Source organism: Rosa chinensis, chromosome 3, assembly GCF_002994745.2.
Source record: "Rosa chinensis cultivar Old Blush chromosome 3, RchiOBHm-V2, whole genome shotgun sequence".
Taxonomy (NCBI): Eukaryota; Viridiplantae; Streptophyta; class Magnoliopsida; order Rosales; family Rosaceae; genus Rosa; species Rosa chinensis.
In genome coordinates this window covers 2,904,195-2,920,666 of record NC_037090.1, presented here as the reverse complement: position 1 = coordinate 2,920,666, position 16,472 = coordinate 2,904,195, and the positions used below count along the sequence as shown (strand labels likewise).

Genomic DNA, 16,472 nt, shown 5'->3' with positions numbered 1-16,472 from the left:
CCAAAAAGGAACAGTGAAAAAATGAACTCCTTCAACAGACTACCAATATCTCAATCTATGGCTCTATGCAGATGAACAAAGACACAACGAAAGAAATTCTACACAAAAGCCAACTGATTTTATGTTCTACATCTAGATGCTACTCTCATGCTTCAAGCATAGCATACAAAAGAACTGTTCAAAAGTCACTGAATTCCTGCAGATTGACTTCAAAAAACAATGTGTAGCATCATCTTCCCAGGCTTATTTCCTTGAGTTGCATCCGTATTGTAACAGTCAACATGAGAGAATGTGTTCATCTCTCATACTTGGAACTCATCAATCTCCAATGACTCTAACTCCATCTCCAACAAATTATTTACATCAGTAAATCCGGGGGGAAAAATTAAACTTCTCTAAAGAAAGCATCAGAGATCCAAGAAATCTGACCCAAAAAAGAAAAAGAAAAAGAGAGATCCAAGAAAAGAAACAGCATGAGCTCTCAAGCCTAGCGAAGGCAAAAGCTCTTAGGTGGCCACAGCGAATGCTCTTGAGAAACAAGCGTTAGATTTTGTCATCATTGCAGTAAAACAAATGAAAACTCAAAGTTCATCATCCACACAGAGAACAGCAAACCACCATAAACTTCAATGTCGATAAAAAAAAGCACCTTATAGCTAAATATCTGATGTTGATAGAACAAGACCTCAAGAAACCCCTACGAAATTAGCATAACACCGCACACAAAAAACCCTGATAAACCAATAAGAGATACAAGGAGATAAAAATAATTGGTCCTCAGCACCTCATCAATGCTATTCTGTGGTATAGTGGGAGGCCTTTTGGGCACTTATTAAATGATGTGATGTTTGGGATCATATTCCAACTTAAAGAGTCCTTGTATCTCCACAAGATAGAGAACCTAACAAGCACACAATTCATCTAGCATAGACTTGTTAAAGAGGACTGAAGCTCTCCACCAGTTTTACACATTCTGCTAGGCATAGGACTACCAACAAAAGAAAAAAATGTGGTTCCACAAATAGGTCAGGAGTATAGTTGGCAGAACACCAAAAGGACCAAAAGCAATGTCTGAGTATCATCGAAGGTAGGGATACAATCTACCACTTCCTGAATTCGGAAGTGAAGTGCATTTCAAAAACTGGTGATTTGGTAAGTCTGATGCCTTCTGAAGACTTAAGTATAGACCGGATGTGTACAAGTCAGAGTCTTGATATCTAAAAAGACCATAAATTTCAATTGCTTTTTCATTCCTCGTTATAACTAAAAGGAATGAAGTCAAAAAGAGGTTCTTCACACTTTCTTCAACTTATCATCTGCAAATATTACAATAATTAATGAAACAGATAAAGCGGACTCTGAAAGATGTGATTCTATAACCCTGAGTTTAGCAAAATATGCAGTTCCAATGGTACCAAATGAATAAGATTAACCAGGATTGATATATCCCACAACTAGTGTCCAGTTGGTAGCTAACCAAAAGGATCCAAACCAAAATTAGTTGTTTGCAGCCAAGAAGCTAGCCATTCCTTCCTAATGGTTTCAACGTACAGATTTGTAAAAAGTCAATGCATCAACTAACATAATCGAAATAGAGAGCAATCCAACAACATATATAAAACTCAGACAGGCAAAATCGAATTCATCTAAAAATTCCTTGCATAAGCCTCAAAATAATAAACAACAACAATAAGTTTACTCTGAGAAAATTCCATTCTGGTAGAACTAAGCCCAAAATTCTTTAACAGGTACAGGGAATACCTAACCTAATTCAGCAGCTTTAAAGCCAAACAAGGAAGGCTCAGGATATCAATTGCGCAAGCTCAAATAATCTCATGGGCGCTTCCGTAGTAGTAGTTGATATACTTAGACTTCATCTCTATCACAGGAGTGTTCGGCGTTTGCACCGGGTAAATCTTATAAAGCCTCATATTCTCATAGAACATTTTCGCCTCCTGATACTTAGGGTCCTCCATGAGCTTCTTCTTCGCCTCCCTCTCCTCTCGAATCTTCTTCTTCGCTTTCTTCACCTCCTCCCTCACAAACTCCATGAACGCCTCCTTCTTATCCTCACTCAACTCCTCCGCCTTTATCAGCTCATCGGTGTACTCCTCGACCTCATCAAATTCCCAATCGAATTGTACAAACAGTGGTGCTTGCGGCTCGCGGGGAAAGAGTATATCCACCACAGTACTCTGCTCTTTCTCCTCCTCGTTCGGGTTCATCAAATACGGCATACAATACTGGAACTTCATCCACCGCTCCTCCTTCATCTGCTTCAACCCAGCCTTCCTCTGAGTACACCCCAGCACAAAAATCTGCGGCAAATTCGAATCGGACTTCTTCGCCCTTTCGGAATTCCACCCTTCTCTCTCCTCCAGAGGAATGTAAGGGATCCAGTCCATCTTCATCTGCCTCATCGGCACTATCTCCTTATCTTCTCTCTGGACGGACCGAATCCCTATCTCCATCGACGGCGGCCGAGGCGCCACGACGGCCACAAGCGTCGGGATCAGCACCGGCTGCGACGGCGACGAGGTCTCCGTCTGGCCAAAGAGGTAGACTTTGTTGTCCCCGATTCCATGAAACTTGCCTCCTTCTTCTTCGAACTCCTTCTCGAGATTCGAGAAATCCCAGTCGTATTGATAGATTGACTCCAGCCGATCCCACTCGGTGCCTACCGGGAACGCCGCCTTCCATAGATCTTGAAGGTTGCGCTGCTCTTCTACGTATTCCGGTTCCGGCTGCGGCTGCGAGGCCTTGACGCGCTTGGCGCGTGTGGCGGTGGCTTTGGGCTTGGTGGCGGCTTCCTCCGTCGCCGCCGCTGGCCGGGCCTTTCTCTTGGCTCCTTTCCTCATTGTAGGGTTTGAATTTTCGACAGATAGAGAGAAACGGCTAATGGAGAATTTGGGGTTTGGTGAAGAAGGTGTTTGTTTTGGTTTTGGCCAGTAACCCTAGGAATTTAAACGCAAAGGAGTCAGAGAGCGCGTGAAAACGAAGCTAGAAAATTCTACACTTGCCAAAAAAAATAAAAAAAATTATCGGGATATTCTTTTTTCGGTTTCGCACCTAAATTTCAAAATTGAAATTTCGAATTTGGGTGTTATGTGAGGGTTAAGTGTTTGTAACCACCGGGTGTTGTGTAGAGAGGCTATCAATGGGGCAATTACTTTTGATGGTTTTTGATGGAGTTTATCGAGGCTCTCTTAGTATGTCCGAAATTCAAAATTTTATTAGAAACGTGAGCCTGTAACAACGTATTTATAAGCTACAACTCGTTAATTTGATTAGATTTATGAAACTGTGTCCTAATATGACTAATAAGTAACCTAATTTTTTATGGAAAACTCGTAACTTTGACGATCCTGATTCCTAATAAAAGTAGATGAGACAAAAAATTACAAATGTCTTAATCACTGTTAATTAATGATTTAGTATTGAACTACGTAATTTTCTTTTTTTTGATCGAGTCTTATAGTACCCCAAAACGTCTATAATCCACAGTCGAGAGGTATTGTCAGAACTCTTCCTCGCACTGGCTACAAGCAACAAATTCTTAGATCGAACGAGGGTTGTGAGGTTCCCAGACTGTACACTCAACCACTAAACCACATATCGTGTTTCATTAATAAGGAACTTAGAATATCAAACTCAATAATGACTTTCTAACCAATCATTGTTTGACTATAACACACTCAATTGTTAATTTGAAAGTTTTTATTAAGTCTTTATTCTAAGATCCTATTAAGGAGGACCTTTTTAGTTAGAAAGGTGGGCTGAGAGATGGCTGAAAAGTCTCCCCCCCCCCCCTTCCCATTAGCAATTCTGCAAACCCACTAAACTTTGTTGCTTCATTACAAACTAATTTAGCATTTTAAGTACCACATTGGCACATTCTGCCAGACTCAAAAGTCAAAACTAATTTTTGGCCCTTCAAAAAAAAAAAAACTAATTTTTGGATGAAAAGAAAATTACAGGATAGCATCCTAATTCCTAAGTTCCTTGCTGAAGATTGGGCGTGTCCTTCTAAACGTTCTTGAGAAAGAAAGAAAGAAAGAAAAGGACAAATGGAGCAGAAGATACAAAAAGAAGATGTTTGCCAAGACAATATAATTAGCACCTATGCGTTTAAAAGATTACAAGTACTCATTACTCTAAAAAATGCCATATTTCATCTGGCCAGTTATGTAGTATAGATTTCGGTATGCTAAATTTTACTTACCATACAAAGGATTATAGTTAACGTGGTGAAACTCTAAGCTAAATATAGAAGTCTCTTTGTATTACATATGTATTATTTCTGTACATCTCAGACACATTACCTAAAAACTTCATGCCTCCTGCTGCATAGTGCAGGGGAGCCCAAATGTTATCTCACAAAGGCCTCAGAAGTGGGTAATCTTCAAGTAGTTCACGCTCCGACAGTGTGTCATTTTCATTCTGAGGAGTCCACAACACCTCTACTGCCTGCAAGAAAAGAAGAAAATATATATCAAGCACAATTCAAAAGGAGAAATTTACAAGTTAAAACTAAAACTAAGACTTCTGTTCTTACTAATATCTTGTTCGACGGAATGGATGCGAGCTTTTGCAATGCTTCCTTCAAGTCACCGCTGCCATTGATGGCGGGTAACTTATGCACTCCTTCAGCAGCCACCAATATTGTTATCTGGTAGAAATTCATATCAGGAAAAGAATTACATATCTATTTATTATATATAAAAGATGAGAAAGGATGAGACATTAAACATATCATATGGCAACCTTAAGATCTACAAAAGAAGAATGATGATTGCTTATCACGTTAACGCAACATATCCATATGTAGACACCACAATATATATAGGCAAAGTATATACTATTGTCCAAAAATGAGGTCTATACGCATTCTTATGGGAAACAGGAAAAACAGAGAGCTAATCGAAGTAAATCAAGTATGTCAAGTAGGCTTCACAGTGATACTAAAGCTTGCCAAGGATGTCCACTTTCACAAGTACTAAAGACCCCACATTATCCAACTTGCATAATAAGCAATCAGAGCCTCCATACCAGAATATGCTTAGATTGAACAATAACTACTGACACCAAAAGCTGGTCATGTACTTTAAGACAGGTTAGCTCAGTTGACCTTACCACTATGTATTCATTGCGGAATCCATTAGATCTCTGGCTCGTTGAGCTCCGCCTTCTTATGCTGTTCACATTGACAAGTGTCTCTTCATCAAATTTACCCCTTTCTTCAATAGAAAGTTGATTGAAGCCTTTCTCTGCATCCTCTATGCTTCTCTTCAGAGATACCTACGAGAATGCCAAAAGTTATATTCCTTATATCTAGAAGTAGTTACATTTTCTGTTTTGATCCCTATATTCAAGTACTCCGTGAAAAAATCCAAATTAAAGACATGTTCATGCACAAACTATCTCTTGTTACTCTAGTATGTGGAGCACCTAGGCTATGTTCCAGTTTGTTTACAATGAAAAGAAAGTAAGAGCATTAACTATTACATCATTATATAACTGAAGTATGCATATCCTCCCCACACCCTTCCCCTCCCTCATTTATAAGCTGAAAAGACAATATAGAAAGCTTACATCATTATCTGCATAAGATATGAAAGCTACTCCTCACATCTTGTTTTTTGGGTAAATTATAAGTTTAAGAAGCAGTAGAAGGAATTACTTATGTGTCCTTGAAGGACACAAACTCATATGACCGTAAAACAAAGCAGCACCAGTATGACACTGAATTCTATTTCCTTGTGAATGTCTATTAAACCCCCTCCTTTCTCATTTTTCTAAAGAGAGGTAAAATATCAGGTAATTTAAGAGCCTTGCATATGTGCCCATAAAATGCTATAGAAGTTACTATTTCACTCTAAAAAAATGTTTACGTTGTTTGGTTATTGTACCAGCTACCAATCCCATCATACATATATGCATGTATTATCTCATAATTTTCGGTAACAATTATCTTGAGGGAGAAAAGGAACCCCTTTGATTTATTACTATTGTCTCTTCCTAAGGTTTCCACCACCTTGATAAGTAGTCAAGTCAACAAGACTGGTGCACCAAATTTATTCATTCACCTGTGTGCATATACCAAGTATTCTACGGAAGGATATCGAACTTACCGACGAATAACCTGAGATGCAATAATCAGGATGCCTAAGCAATGCTAGTGTTGTCTCTGCAACCAAATGTAATAGAGTTGCATCAGAAAGCTTACAGGAAAATTAAAAAAATTAAAAATTACATTTTTTTTTGCAATGGTTTGTATATAATAGCAGATGCAGCCTCAATAGCTACTAGCTCATACAATAATTTGTCCCCAATTTACAATAATCAGAAATCATTAAAAGTCTTAATCCAGCCCAAAGTGTGAATACTAAGATTAGCATCTCTGAGGAGCTCTTGAAAATAAAATGCCAAATAGGAAGGTCCCTGTGAAAGTGAATGGTTATACAGTAATCATTATCTTGCGCCACAGAACACTACCATATCATACTCCAGCCAGTAAATGGTCATATCCAACTGTTCTTTCCAAACCTTTCATTCTTTCAAAGCAAAACACCTTCCCGTTATATTTTTTTGAATAGTGAAATAACATTTCAAATGTATGACTGACAATTTGACAGCAATACACTACATTTTTCTCCACAAATATAATTATTAATAAATCCCTCAAAACCACAACTACAGCGAGTCTGACATCTGAATTAGTATTAAGGACTCAAATATTTTAAATCACATTTCAACCATATTAAATGTGCATAACCTGACCCAAATAGGAAACCGATAGTTCCTTTGAGGAAAAATAAACTACAACCGAACGAGAAGAGACTGAATGATAAAGCTCACCTGTCAGAACATAGCTCAATCCCTCGGGGGTAGAAGTATCTGCAGTATCGGCAATCCGATCAAGATCCCTCTGTAGTGTTCGCCCCAATCCCAACAAACCAACCTTAGAAACACAACAACAACAACAACAAAAATGGTGAAGCTATAGAGACCACCTTGTCCATCGAAATCCAACAAAACATTAAACTAAACTCCATCACCACCCGATCAAAATTGGTGTCAAAGCCAGTACGATGCTAAATATCAGTGCATAGGTTACAAGCTTCACACAAATTCCTCCGAACCCGAAAATCTTAATGCATTCTAGCTAAGTACTCAGAGTCTCAAACACCATTGTAAGCATTCAATCACACATTTCGAAACTAAACACCTCCAATACTAAAACAATGTCAACTCAATCATACCTGCAACTTCAAAACAGTAGTTTTCTCAGTAGCAGTAAGCACACTCCCCTCAGACCGATCCGAAAGAAAACCCGAAACCAAAACAAACGCCGCAAAACCCGTCAAAATCAGAAAGAAACTCGACCCGGCTCCGACTCCGACCCCGACCGCCGGGCCCATATAAAACCCGCCTCCTCCGCCGCTAAACCCGAACGGCGAAGGCGCGTAGTAAGGCGCAGAGTACGAGTAATCCGGCCTCGACGTCCTCGGCACCGAGTAACTCCTCGACGACGACGAAGAATTCGAGCGCGACGAGAAGGCCTTGCCCCCGACCCGACCGCCCGAGGCGGCCAAAGCCGAGTTCGGGTCGGACATCAACACCAGGCCCAATAACACCGCCGCCATTGCGGGCTTCCTCAGCGCCTTGAGAGCCTTCAAGAGCTTATCTGCTAAAACCTCTATTGGGTTCGGTTTCACTGCCACGAGGTCTGGTTTGGATTCGGAGGAGGAGCATTTGAGCTTGAAAGATTGCGGGGTGTTGAGTTTGAGTATATTGGGGCGGAAAGGGGAGAAGAGAAGAGGGTGAGGGTGGTGGTGGGTTTGGTTCCATTTCAGGGGATTGGGTTGGAGCAAAGAAGCAGTTATTGCCATGGAGATTTGGGTTGTGTGATTGGAGGAGGGGTGGGAGGTGGGTTTGGGAAAAATCTAAGGGGAGGAGTTGTGGCTAGTGGCCATGCAGGTGTCGATTTCGGTTCGATTCAATCTCAGCCTCATCTTCGTCTTCCCATATTCTCATTGACCCCCATGATCGCAGTCCATCTCACTGTGATTCGTGTATCTCATCATACATGATGGTAAATATGGGGCACGTGACTTGCATGTGTAATGGGGAAAATACACAAGTTAAGTAATGGTATGTGTTAGCAAAGTTACTAGTTCACCGAGCATGTTCACCTGGTTCATGTGTAATTGATCTAGAAAATCATGCTCTCAACCAATTTTGAATATACATTTAATGGTGGAAAAAATTGTTTTTAAGTTGAATTGTTTTATTTTCAATCGTTGCACATTTAGATTTACATCCGAGTATCTATGCAATACCAAATCATTATATTAATGAATTAAGAGAAACATGTTTCTGCCTCTCGAAAGAGAGTTCTCTCCTCCGCCTCATTTTGCTGGTGGAGGCCGTGTACTTCAGATCTGGAAGGATGGTTGTGCCTCCTTCTATGGTCCAAACTGTGGAGGTGAAGACGGGCCTCTCCGTCGAAACCTGCCTACTTTTCTCTCTCAAGCTTCTGATGGCGGAAGTGATGGTGATCTGGTGGTTGACCGGCTATACAGAGGTGGGCTCGTGGGTGAAGCGATTGGTGCTCTCGATTCTCCTTCCCCTGCAGAGGTGGATGCCAGGCTGATTTTGGGTATCGAGTATGGTGGTGGGGTTTGTTATCTTCTACTGGAATGGGATCCATTTCTGTTTGGATTTCTTGCTGGTATGGGTGATTGGGTGGTATCCAAAAGGGTGTCATCAATGGTGGTGGTAGCGCAAGCGTCGAACTACGGCGAGTAATGTATGGCGGTGGCAGCGGCTTGACTGCAGTCTCACCTAGGGTTTTCCCTAAGTGTTTTGGTTGGGCCTGGAATTGGGCTGCTAGGGTTCTATTTTGGGCCCATGGTATTGTTTAAATTTTTGTTAAGTCGCAAAACACCGTCTTTTCCGAGCCATAGAAACCATCCCATGCGTGACCAAGAAGGCTTCGGTAATGAGCAGCATTATTGGAAGTGGCGGGGACTATGCGTTCAAGGTGGACGAGGATTTATGCGGGTCGGTCCAATAATGCCCTATAATGACCACTATCACTACCTACATTAATAATGCTCTTCGGAGCGGAGCTTTACTCTACTCGATCTACTAGCTTTTCTCTCTGTCTGTGATCGACCTCTCCCCCTCTCTGTGTGTGCTTCTGATGTGATTCTGGTTTTGGGTACAAATGTACAATGACATCCAAGAAATCTAGCTAGCCAGGGGATTTGGGTTTTTAGATGTCGGGAAATGGGTTCTTGATTTGAACGCCATTGACATTGACTGGTTAGTGGCAATGTTCAATTTGGGTCTTTGTACTCAATTTAATGATGGATTATGAAGTCCAAGCTTGTTCTAACATGGGTTTTCTCTCTCTACCCCTTTTTCTAAGGGGGGTGTATTGTATATGGAATTAGTGGAAGTTTTAAAGAAATCTATGGAATTTAAAAGTTTGGGTGTATTCAATATAGACTTTTAACAGTCCATGAAAGTCTTGAGGTATTCAATTAGGATTTTTAAAGACTTCATGAATTCCACCAAAATCTAGGGGTATTCAATTAGGACTTTTAAAAATGAATAAAAGTACAGAGGTATTCAAAATATCATTCATACTTATGGAATTAGAAAATCATGGATAATCATGGACTTTGTAGTGTTAACTATACATAACAAACTCCAATAATTTTCCAGCCTCCACACCAAAGATTTCAAAAAGTCTATCAAAGTTTCCTCTTCAAAAAAAAAAAAAGGTCTATCAAAGTTATTCTCTCTACGCACGAAGAAGTTTGTCCTTCATCATCTCTCTTTCTTAATTTTTTGTCTTTTCTCTAATTTTTTATGATATCAACTTTTTTTGATACCCAACATGTTCATTGTAGTTGTTGAATGTGATTTTTTTTTTTCAATTGTGATACTTCGAACCCTAAAAGCAATAAAAATGATTTATGAAACCGTAAAACTCAAATATTGTGGTCTAACCCTAAGACCTTGAACCATACTAAATTTTATCTTATTAATTAATTATTCTCATTAATTTGAATTTATATTATGGTTCAAAAAAAGGTTAAATAATTGAATTTCAATTGATTGATTATAGATCAAGACATTGATCAATATTGCTACAATATATGTTAATCGGCTAAAACAAAATTGATGAGAATAATTAACCATAAACATCAAGTGATCTATATTGTATATTTATGTTGTTGGGAGATTAGGAATGAGAACAAACTCGCTAAACAGACTAACAATCATTTATTTGAGTCCATTTATATTAGAAGATACTGGAGCATTGAAGAGACAACAAGTTATTATTTTGTTTTGTGTTTGGGCTGCATTTGTTTTTTTTTTTATATATATATTTTGTACATCCTAGGAAATCTGTAGAAGTCATTCATAATAAAGTATATAGATTTTCATGAATCAAGAAAAGTCTGTTGCTAAAATCAATGGTTTTAAGAAATCCATAACAGTCTATCGACTTTTTAAAGAGTCTGTGGACTTTTCAAAAAGTCTGTCATTTGAAAAAAGTCTACACAAATCCAAATACAATACACCCCCCTAAATCTTTTTAAGAGGTGATGATTAGTAATTTTATTCATTTTCATTTCTTAATCCTTTTATTATTATGGAAAATCAGTTTTAGATATTTGGTTTAGAGTCCAGAAGACTCACTTTCTCCTCAGTTTCCAACTTTTTCTAAAAGTTTAATTTTCTTTTATCCTTTGATTGAATGAAAGTATTGCATTGGATGTAAGGGTTGCAACTTGCAAGTCCCCCCTTCATTCGAAAGGAAAAAACATGGGGTCAGATGCCCTTCGTGTACCATCAAATATTTTTCAAATGATCAAATTAAAATGTATCCTCAACAATAGGGCAAATACCAAATTACAATGTTGTGGGCAATTCCTCATCTTATAATGTCTTGCAGCCCCTCCTAATGTCTTCGTAAATATCACTTTTGACCTTATCTTATAATGTCCAGAAGGCTTTGCACACCACAATAATACAAAAGTCTTTATCTTTTGCCGATTTTCTTTCTCCATAGCCTATAGGATGTCCCAAATTGTATAAATAATTCAGCAGAATTGGCAAGAAAGATGAACACAGTGCCCCCTTTTCCAACCCTCTCAAACAAACATCTCCCACTACACAAAATTTTACCACAAAGGGTGTGCAAATAGGAAATAGGTTGAAAAAGAAAAGGGAAGTAGATCAAGAAGATGAGAGGAATAATATGGGAGCAGAAAATACAAAATGAATAGGAGAAGAATACTCAAAGTAATTATATATTATGTATAAGGAATCGTCAAAGGAACTTTCAATAATAATGAGTTGACAAAATCTTAAATGCATCATTATAATGAATTGTGATAAAAAAAACAAATCATCATTCAAGGAATTTAATATTAAGGGTAGAATAGGATGACAAAATATATCATCAATACGCTCAGCTGAGTTAACACGCAAAAAAAGAATGTGACAGGTGAGTCACTGGACCGCAATTAACAAAAAAATATGTGCAGATTACATCTAATGTAGAATATTAATTTTGGACTTGGAAATGAATTAACTCTTTAAAAAAAAAACGGTTGCTGTTGTGTTGTGAAAATAATTAGATGTGAACTAAAATAGTTTTGTGTTTGCTATACAATACTTTTAAAAGTACTGTCGTTACATCAAATAACTTCACAACAAGCTTTGATCCATAACAACTTTAAAAGTAATATTTGGGTTGCTTCTAAAATCTGCTGCCAGTAACATATAATTTTCAAGTAAAGCTGTTTTTTTTTTTTTATGACATATAACAAGAGCTCATGAAATGTACAAGTACATAAGACCATCTCCAATAGATGTGTCAAATCCACGTGGAGGCTTTTACCGGTAACAAAAGACATATGGAAGCACTCCAGCCCATAGGTCTTTTCCTACGTGTAAATGACATATAGAGTTGGGCTGTCAAATTTGACAGTGTTCTCTCAATCTGTCTTTTGTTTTTTAATCATTATTTCTCTCTCGTCTCTCTCTCTCGCTTCTTTCCCCACAGAACTTCTTTCTCTTTCCTTCTCTAGTTCTCATCTTCTCATGCAATTGACCCACAATAACATCGGCCGATGTCGACTTGGACGTAGCCCTTAGTCCTTCAACGGGGTTATGATTCCAAGCTTTGCGAAGGAGAGACTGACCTCGGAAGGGTGGTCGTTGCCGCCCAATTCCAGATCCAAAACATATGAAGAAACAGAGAGGAGGCTCCCGCTATGGCACCGAGCGTCTTCGACTTTTAACCCTGAAGTTTGGGATTGGACCCAGAAGCAAGAAGGAGACTAAACCCCGAAGAAGAAGAAGAGTGAATGGTTTTCCAATTATGAATGGGTAGATGGGTGAGACTCGATCTTATTTGGGTGCTTTGGGTAGATGGAATAAGATTTGTTTGGGTGCTTTGGGATTGAAAAGTTATCTCCTGCAATTGTTGGCTTGTTGCCCATCAAAGAAGAAAAAAGAAACAAAATGAAGAAGAAGAAAGAAGATCAGATCGAAGAAACAAGAAACAGAAAGAAGAAAAAGAAAGAAGATCATATCGAAGAGATAATGAAGAAAAGATAAAAAAAAAATAGTTTTCTTTTTGTTATAAAAAATTTCAAAAAATAATAAAATAATATTTAAATATAACTAATCTATTGGATTAAAAATTTGTTAAAAATGACTACGACACGTCATCCTTCAAATCAGAATTTGACATAAGCTTTTTGACTAACCCGTTGGAGATGCTCTAAGACAACGCTTAGCGCGTAAGTTTTGGACAGATTCGATGGTTTAAAAGCTTAATTAGATTAGATTAGGAATAATCCTGATTTCCGCTATACAAGCCTTGAATTTAAAACCCTAAAGCAAACTCCACCTTCCTTCCAATTCAAAAATCCCCAAATTCCCACCATGGCGTTGAGAAATCCGGCCACCGTCGCCGCGTTATTGCTCGCTCTGCTATTGATTTCCGACCCCAATTTCGCGTCCGCCGCTACGGGTGGGCGGTCCGGCGGAAGCCTGTTCCCCTCCGGCGGAGATTCTTCTTCTTCTTCGTCTTCGTCTTCGTCTTCGTCTTCATCGTGGTCGGGGTCTTCGGGTTCATCGGACTCTTGGTCGTGGCACCGCTCGCCGTCGTCGCCGTCTTCCTCGTCGGACGGTGGACTCTACGTCTTCTTGGTTTTAATGGCGGTTGTGGTTGGTGTGGCGGTCATCTGCCGCTGTGCTGGTGTTGGGAAAACAAGCGTCGTCAAGCTTCAGGTATACAGTTTGATCTTTGCCTTCTCTGTTTATATATGAATTGAATAGTGTTAAATTTTGATAGGTTTTCTCAATCCTATAGAAATGTAGAAAAGAAATTTTGACATGGACTCTTTAATTTGCTTACTAGAATTCACTAATCTATTAATTAGATTTGGATTTGTGGATCAGTCTGCTTATTGGAAGTTGTTCTGTTTCAAGAATTCGGTAGGGTAGGAAACTGATGTATCGTATTTGCTTACTAAAAAAGAAATGTATCGAATCGAAGAAGTCTGGGATTTGGAGAGTTTGTTTAGATTTATTGATCAAGAAGTTAAACACCTTTGAGGATTATTTGAGGTTTTATGCAAGAGTGTTTTGGAATTGGACGAAAGCATGTGAAGCTACTAGCCTATAATGCGTGTTATATGATCTGTAGAAGGTAGTAAAATCAATTGAGAGGCTTTAACGTCGAAAGAAAAAGTGTAGGGGATCGTGTGCATTAGAGTTTGACATTTTAAGCTGTAATAAGACAAAGCGTAGCTTTTAGAAAAGGGTGGACGTGTTGATGTTGTTAATTGGACGGTGATGCAATGTAAAGACTCTTCTGTTGTTATTCTGGATATTTGAATGGAGAAGTTGTTCTGTTTATAATCTATTATTCTTCTGTAAGGTTGGTCTGGTGGGCAAGGCGCAATCACTTCAAAAAGATCTTAATCGACTTACTGAAACTACAGATATGTCTACGTCTACGGGTTTGAGCCATCTTTTGACAGGTGAGCTGTCTTATCGATCAGTTATTCACTGCTCATTTGATTTTTATTAGTTATCCATTAAATTTAGAATACCTTTTTTTTTCCTCTTCTTCTTTTCTGTTTGGTTAGGGTCAGTTTATGTTCCCTATAAGTATTTGAGTTCTGAATATTGATTTTAAATGGAGATTTTCAGCTAGTTATTGTAGTTAATCAGGTGATTTATTAGAAGATTTGTTGATGGTGAAATTTGTGGCTTCACTATGTCCAATTCCAATGCTGTGGAACATTTATGTGAAAGAGACTATTCCTTGTCTTTAACAGTTGTTTAACTTTTAGAGACTGAAGAAAGAATGAAAAGGTTTCAAAGAAGACATTAACTGGCTTAATGGCTTTCCAACAAATTGAGATGCACATTTTGCACTGAGCTTTTTGGATTAGTTTTCTGCAGGAGTACCTTACCTGATATTTTGAGCTAGCTACAGTCTTGTTACTTTTACTTTTCTCTTTCTTATCCAAATTTTATACACCTTTGGTTTCAGGGGCATCAACATCTTTGCTTCACAATCTTGATTATTGCATCTCAAGTTATTCATCTGTAAGTTCTATTTATCTGCGCGAGCTATGTTGATATTATAAAACAGAAAACATTACTAGATTCATACTGGGGCTAATGTTGAATAGAGAGCGACCAAAATAGAGAACATTACTAGAATTAGATATTAGAAATATTGAGGAAATCAATTATAACTTCTTAAATGCTTATAGGTTACTCGAAAGTCTGAGACAGAAGATGCAGAGCAATGCTTCAAACAACTCTCTATGGAAGAAGCAGCTAAATTTGATGAAGTGACACTCGCCAATGTGAACAACTTTATTGTGCGTTCAACAAGCCAGTCACCAAATGAAGTCCACAAAGAATATATAGTGGTAAGGTTTAGATGAAATGGCAACCTTTCTAATTCTGGTATGGATGTTTTCATGTATACCCAAGGATGAAACCCGCGTTTTGATTTCAGTTGGCTACTTCTAGGATTGTTTTAGCATATAGGAATGCAAGCTCTTAGTTCTTTTATTAAAATTGAATTATTATCAGGTTACGATTTTGGTGGCTACTCGAGGAGCACCAAAGTTGCCCAGCATCAATGGCTCTGGTGACTTGAAGAAAGCATTACAGAGTCTTGGATCCATTCCCTCTAATCAAATACTGGTAAGAATGGAATTACTCTTGAAAACTAAGTTGTGAGTTTCTCCTTTGGATATGTGCTTAATGTATGATTCTTTTCTTCGTGTAGGCGGTTGAGGTCTTGTGGACTCCTCAACAAGAAAATGATACTTTGATTGAGAAGGAACTACTTAAAGACTACCCGCAGTTGAGGGGCTTTTATGATGAAGGGTCACTTGAAGAAGGGCCATATGACGATTCCCACCCGTTCTTAGGGGTTACTGTTGTCAAGAGCTAGTGATAAGAGTATTGTTTGGTCAAATTTTTGGCATGGTAACTCTTTCATACTGTATATACCATCAAAATGGTATCAGGTTCTCTGTATGACATGTACAAATTTGCTAGGGTTTACTAGTTAATTCCAAGTTTCGTTTGAAGGGTCTGCAATCTACAATTTTGAACTCCAGATTGCGCGCTCTCAACAGAAAAAGTAGCTTTCACTATTTGGAAAACATTACATTTATAAGATAGCCAAACAGTGTCCGGAACACTCGGGGTGAATTTTGTGGCGTCGATCACCCGGAATCGAACACTCGCCCAACATTTTTTAGGATTCTTACGAGCCATCATCTAGTTTGATCATTCTTTTGATAGATGCATAGAGTTTAATCATATTGGTCAAACTCAACGACTATGTCACTATGATTTGAAATAGACAACACTTATGGCATTACTGTTAGCACGCTTACAAACACATACTTCTGCATCATGCCATTACAGGTACTCTTTATTTCTCTAGGGTATGCTCGAAAGAAAATCCGAGTCCTGCTTGAATGTACTGCAGTTGTCCAGCTAGTGCACTACAGTCTCACCACCTTGCAGAATTCAAATAATTTTATCCAATTTCAGAGTTGTTTTGATCTTTTGTGAAGCTTGACAGTCAACATGGAGGACAGCCAATTCCATCTGCACAGGAAGAAATGGAGACCTATATACAGTACTATCCACAATGCAGTTATGATCCTTCAACTTTAACACCAAATCCTCTTTGTTAATATGCAAGAAAAGGATATCATTCACAAATCATACGGTATATCCAGAATGTGCCTTTGTAACAACGTTTCTTCATACCATTTATGAAATACATATTCCATTTCAACAAATAACAAAGACACAAAGTGCCATTATTTCTTTTTCATGGTATAACAAAATGTAAACAGACCAAAAAGAAAAATGGTATAACAAAATGT

At 38.4% G+C, this 16,472-nt stretch overlaps 3 protein-coding genes across 3 annotated transcripts; 1 reads left to right on the top strand and 2 right to left on the bottom strand.

Annotated features, from left to right (window-relative positions):
• Positions 1 to 1,823: 1,823 nt before the first annotated feature.
• Positions 1,824 to 2,858, bottom strand: LOC112192575 (protein HEAT INTOLERANT 4). The gene has a single exon (XM_024332370.1). It carries the CDS (start codon positions 2,856 to 2,858, stop codon positions 1,824 to 1,826), a length of 1,035 nt encoding a protein of 344 aa, XP_024188138.1.
• A 1,235-nt stretch (positions 2,859 to 4,093) lies between these two features.
• LOC112193710 lies at positions 4,094 to 8,057 on the bottom strand. Its single transcript, XM_024333938.2, has 6 exons — positions 7,263 to 8,057; positions 6,859 to 6,961; positions 6,132 to 6,187; positions 5,134 to 5,298; positions 4,556 to 4,669; positions 4,094 to 4,467 (listed from the first exon to the last, which is right to left on the bottom strand). The coding sequence occupies exons 1-6, from the start codon at positions 7,890 to 7,892 to the stop codon at positions 4,375 to 4,377; spliced, it is 1,161 nt and encodes a 386-aa protein (XP_024189706.1). The 5' UTR covers positions 7,893 to 8,057; the 3' UTR covers positions 4,094 to 4,374.
• A 4,768-nt stretch (positions 8,058 to 12,825) lies between these two features.
• Positions 12,826 to 15,864, top strand: LOC112194911. Its single transcript, XM_024335164.2, has 6 exons — positions 12,826 to 13,326; positions 13,979 to 14,081; positions 14,600 to 14,655; positions 14,826 to 14,987; positions 15,154 to 15,267; positions 15,353 to 15,864. The coding sequence occupies exons 1-6, from the start codon at positions 12,979 to 12,981 to the stop codon at positions 15,518 to 15,520; spliced, it is 951 nt and encodes a 316-aa protein (XP_024190932.1). The 5' UTR covers positions 12,826 to 12,978; the 3' UTR covers positions 15,521 to 15,864.
• The last annotated feature ends 608 nt before the right edge of the window (positions 15,865 to 16,472 follow it).